The following is a 5091-nucleotide window of genomic DNA, read 5'->3' on the forward strand; positions in this document are numbered from 1 at the left end:
TATATATATATATATATATATACCTAAAATGTCAGAAGAAGGTCTGTTCGTTACATACTGGGTATTTGTAGTCACAAACTAAATTTTATCAAATTCATTCCTATTCATTTTAATGAGAAAGAGAGAAATTTCAATATAGTATTTATGTTCCATGAATTACCAATACTAAATTTCAGCCCCTCTGATGCAATTTTTGCTTCGATATTGCTGTTCAGAAACGGTGACTAAGCGTGACTACGAAAGAATTGAAACAATTCGAGATTTTCATTGGGCTTGACCAAGCATGGAAAAAAAAACCAAAAACAACAATATTTGAAGGGCAATCACTGTTGAGCAGTTCGGAGACAATGTTAGAGAGGCGAGGTTGAGTCACAGGTTGCCAAGGCCTAGTCTTCAATATTTTACACAAAACAAATAAGCTAGGCTTTATGGTTATCTAACGATTAAACATTTTAAAAGCATGAAAATCCACATATCCTAATTTCACAAGTATCTAAACCAAAGAATTTGTAAAAATAAGCAATACGACTTGGTCCATAATTTAAACGCTAACAATGCGTAAAAAAAAGCCTCCAAAAAAAAAAAAAAATAGTGGACTTACCAAGAAGCATGTTGTTGCTGCTGCGTGTCTTTTGACATGCAGCGACATACAGCTGCAGGGCTCTCAGTGTGGATGATTTGAGCATTTCAAAATCATATTCCATCTCCTGCAGTGATGTGTGTCTCAGACAAGACTCGCGCTCGTTTATCATTTTCAGCAACTTGCTCAGTTTGTCAGCAGGCAGCTGCTGGATGTCCGACTTCAACTGCAGCTTCTCCTGCGCGGTCATGGGTGACGACATGCTCTTGTTTTTGCGTTTTATGGCCAGCTGTTGTACGTATTTGTTGTTTGCCCTGCGAATATTAAAACGTGTTGAATTTTTTTCCCCCCCAAGAGCTTACGCATTTAAAACGGAATGAATTTGAAGTGCTCCCAAAGGATTACTCACAGAGAGGACGAACTCTTCATGATTGGCCCTTTTTTGGCCGCACGTTTGTATTTTGAGAGTTTGGTCTTTCCTCCAGCAGTGTGCCGTTCTTTGGACCATTTTCCTTTTTTCAATTTTCCCTTTCTCTTGGGTTTCATCTGAGGGTCTTGGGTAAGTTTCTTCAGCTGATTACTGACAGCTCTCAGCTGATTTTGTGTTATAAAAAATAGAAAAACATTTTTTTTTTATAGCACAATTAAAACAGGGGCAAATGCCAGGACATCGAAGAGGAAGTCCACTGACTGCAAGCACGTTACCTACAGTACCATCTTTAGGCTAAATAACAATACGTACATGTTTTCCCCTTTGTTTTCATGCAAAGAAATACATTAGACAATATTCATAATAAATGAATATCATATAGAAAATGTAGTGTTTGTCCATTTTTTTAGTATGTTTGAAAGCCCCGGTGTAATCAAATGTCATACCAACCTGTTCTTCCAGATTGGCCAGCTGATTGGCCACCACTTCTGATGCATTTTCTTCCTCTGAGGAACTTTGACTGGAGGAACTGGGTGACGCTGTCAAGCCATTTCTCTGTGTTTTTTCCACTGGATGATGAGCCACAGAACAAACCGTTGGTTCCTGAACGATCTTTTGATAACGCGCTTCGAAAATTTCCTGTTGGTTTGAACAAACATTTGTGTTTGACAAAATCACAAACTGTATTATTTTAACTTACAAGGTTCACACCGGGGTCAACATTACATACAGCATGGTCTTATAGACATTCAAGCTGGCAGTTTTAATCTGAAACATTCTCTGCTGAGAGCTAAATATTGACGGAAGAAATTTAAATAATGCATCTACATTTGTCGGGTAAAACAGCACCACCTACAGGGGAGAACAAACAAACAAGATGATGCTCAGTCTTACACTAGCATAAAGGATAGTAGTGTTAGGAAAGTGTGAGGAACCTGAAGCCTTGCGGACCCAAGTCTGCTTCCTTAACCCATAAGCCACCACTGCCCCCTAGTGGTCTCTTTCACTGGACATAAACGACAAACTTAGCCATGCATCTTTTCACTTATTGTTCGGGCACAAATGCGATTATGTGCGGAAATCATGAAAGGTTGTGAATTTAGTAAATTCAGAACTAGAAATGTAGAGCTATTTAGATGTTTACATGTCATAATTTGTCTAATTAAATATGAAAGACAATGCATTATTTGGCTACTCTTAAAATTTACTTCATAAGGTATTAATAAAAGTTTCTGCAATTGATTATTTACGGAAGTTACAAATCTTGTACATTGCTGTGTAATTGTTTTTTTTTTCAATTAATTTATCAGGTCAAAAAAATAAATAAAAAAATTCAGCAGCATGGACTTTATTATATGGCAAACACTTTTTAAGGTCCCATGGGTGACACTAAATGACTTCGTGGGACATATGTGGCCTGTTGGCATAAGATAATCGCAAGCACACTGAAATGTTTAACTGTTAATGTTAAAATCCGTTTGAGAGAATTAGAGACAAAATATTCCATATAGCAACCTTTTCTTTAGTGTAAAACTATAATTATTAACCAATATGCCCCCCCCAAAAAAAGGAATGTATACCTGCAGTTTTCTAGCCATGTAAACCACTTCATGTGAAGGAGGATTGTATTTGTAGCAGTTGGAGAACATTATTCGCATGTCACTTGCGAATTCTGCCGCTGTGGCGTATTCTTGCTGATCCAGTTTTTTCTGGGGAAGCAACACCGTGTGTCAGAAAAAAACAGATCTAAAACGTGAGAATTGATGTTATGATAAAACACAGTGATTCACCTTAATAGTGCTTAGGTCCATAGGCTGCTTGATGACGTCATGATAATCATGCAAGCCTAATGCAACTGGGTCGACAGGTGTATAGAAGGGCCATGCATACGTGTAATGCCTCTTGGAGAACATGTCTTTTAGGATGTCGCTGCAGTGCCTAAGCTGCTCAGGCAGTCTGACCCTATGTTCATCAACATCTGGCAAGTCTTTCTTAGGAACTTTAATAGTACGACCGCTACTTTTTCTTGATGCACATGTAGCCAAGTGTTCACCAACTGTGTTGGTACTTGATTTCCTTTTTAAACTTTTCTTAATCTGAATGTTGAAAAGAAAAAAAGAAAAAGAAAAAAAAAAAAAAACAGCAATAAATTATGCAGTAAATTGCAAAAAAAAAAAAAATTCAAGTGTTCAGATAGTTGGTCTGAATTAACACTTATTTAAATCATTTTAAAAACCTAAACCCATATGGGGAAATATTGCATGCGATGCAGAAGGAAAATAAAGTATATCAACTTTTACGTGATGACTCTAAACAAACAAGTCCGTGTCATGCATGTGAAGATGTCAAGATACTCACCGCAGCGTCAATTTCCGCCGTAAACTGCATGGAAGGCACAAGCTGAGGCACGTCAGGAGGGATGACAGTCACTGTCTGCTGCAAAACTACTTCAGACACCACTGATCTCTGCTTTAAGACTCCTGCAGGGCAGGACACAATGTCCATGTAGAGTGAAAGAAATATTTGTCCATTATAATGTTAAGGCAAGTTTCCTGGCATATATTTACTGAAACATAAACTGAACATACGTATTACATATATGTTTGGATATTGATTAAATAACGCTAGCTCTATCGCACCGTACGATTCAGTTCTTGCAGTATATAGTCACTACTACGCAGAGTTATATTGATATTTACATTTTTCATGTTTTAATTTAAATATTCATTTTAATTTAAATATGAAGGGCAGGAATCTCTGGATCCCTCCCCGTTTGATTGGATTACAATTATTAAGCCAAATATTGATGGTTAGGAAATTAATATAAAATCATTATAAGACAATGTTGCCAATACGTTAAATCAAAAGTACATGTATAATTTAAAGCCATTATTGAATTGCGGAAAATGAGCCCAACAACAGAACCCCCAAGAGGTTCTATTGCCAGCCCTATTTAGGCCCCAGTTTGTTACCGTACCTGTACATGGGTTTCTGATGTCCACGGGCTCTTTTGCTAAATCTTTGATTTCGCACTCTTCTTTAGGCATCTGAGAGATTTTCTGCAAAAAGAGCTTTTCCAGAGTCTGTGCCATAAAGACAATGTCATCTGCAGGCTGTTGTGAGAGAATACAGTAAAACAGAAAAGTATTAAACGGATATATTCACCCAAAGAATGTTCTCAATATGGCACTTGTAAAAAAAAATACCTGATTATACATGTAGCAGTTGGTGAACATGGTGTTGAAATCTCTCAAACACTCATGAGCTTCATAGTAGTAGTTATTCAGGAGTCTCTTCTTGATGGTGCCAAGGTCCATTGGATTCTTTATTATGGTATAATAGTCCTAAAACAAAAAACAGAATCAGATATTTTCAAAAATATATTTAACAATCTGACAGTTAACATTATTCGCAAATGATAAGGACACGTTGTTGCATTTAGTCTTTGCATTCTGGATTTTTTTTTTTTAAAATTTGATAATGTAATTCATGTATGTATATATATATGTATATATATGTATATATATATATATATATATGTATGTATATGTATGTATATATACATATATATACATACATATATATATGACCTCTAATGTTTCTTAAAACAGGGCTATAGTAACATCATCTAATGTGTATGGGCAGTATGTTGAAATATGCGTTTTATAAAATTTACTTTAAACCTACGTACATATATTTACACAACAGATTTTTCAGATAAGTTCAGGTTTAAGACATTGAAATGAACATCTCTTAAAAAAAAAAAAAGATTCTGATGTTTTATATACATTTTTAAACTACTCACTGGAAGATGGAGGGCCACTGCATCAACCGGTTGACGAAAGGGCCATGAAAAGTGATGCCTCCACAAAGCTTTTATCACAACGCTCTCCAGAAATTGCAGCTGATTTGTTACACGCCCAGGGTTGTTCTGTTTGACAACCGCTGGTGGAGGAGGATTTTTGCTCACGGTAGTAAAAGTTTTCATGTCACACATTGTGTAGTCTAATGGCCATCCGACAATTGTCCTCCACCGGAGCAATCATAACATTCTCTCCTAGGGACAGAAAAAGAAGTAAAA

General features: G+C 36.4%; 1 protein-coding gene across 5 annotated transcripts in view; it reads right to left on the reverse strand.

The window, feature by feature from the left end:
• Positions 1-306: 306 nt before the first annotated feature.
• Positions 307-5091, reverse strand: part of brdt (bromodomain, testis-specific) — a 7593-nt gene continuing 2808 nt past the window's right edge. For 4 of the 5 annotated variants that reach the window (XM_025054256.1, XM_025054257.1, XM_025054255.1 and 1 more), the window contains exons 2-10: positions 4816-5067; positions 4217-4354; positions 3988-4123; positions 3369-3490; positions 2801-3106; positions 2591-2719; positions 1461-1649; positions 990-1174; positions 307-894 (exon numbers count right to left, since the gene is read on the reverse strand). In XM_025054256.1, the coding sequence (XP_024910024.1) occupies positions 549-894; positions 990-1174; positions 1461-1649; positions 2591-2719; positions 2801-3106; positions 3369-3490; positions 3988-4123; positions 4217-4354; positions 4816-5007 (1743 nt within the window). In that variant the 5' untranslated portion in view covers positions 5008-5067 and the 3' untranslated portion in view covers positions 307-548. The remainder of the gene's footprint in view (positions 895-989; positions 1175-1460; positions 1650-2590; positions 2720-2800; positions 3107-3368; positions 3491-3987; positions 4124-4216; positions 4355-4815; positions 5068-5091) is intronic. The other variant, XM_025054254.1, reaches the window with a different exon arrangement.

Source organism: Cynoglossus semilaevis, chromosome 2 (assembly GCF_000523025.1).
Source record: "Cynoglossus semilaevis isolate Cse_v1.0 chromosome 2, Cse_v1.0, whole genome shotgun sequence".
Taxonomy (NCBI): domain Eukaryota; kingdom Metazoa; phylum Chordata; class Actinopteri; order Pleuronectiformes; family Cynoglossidae; genus Cynoglossus; species Cynoglossus semilaevis.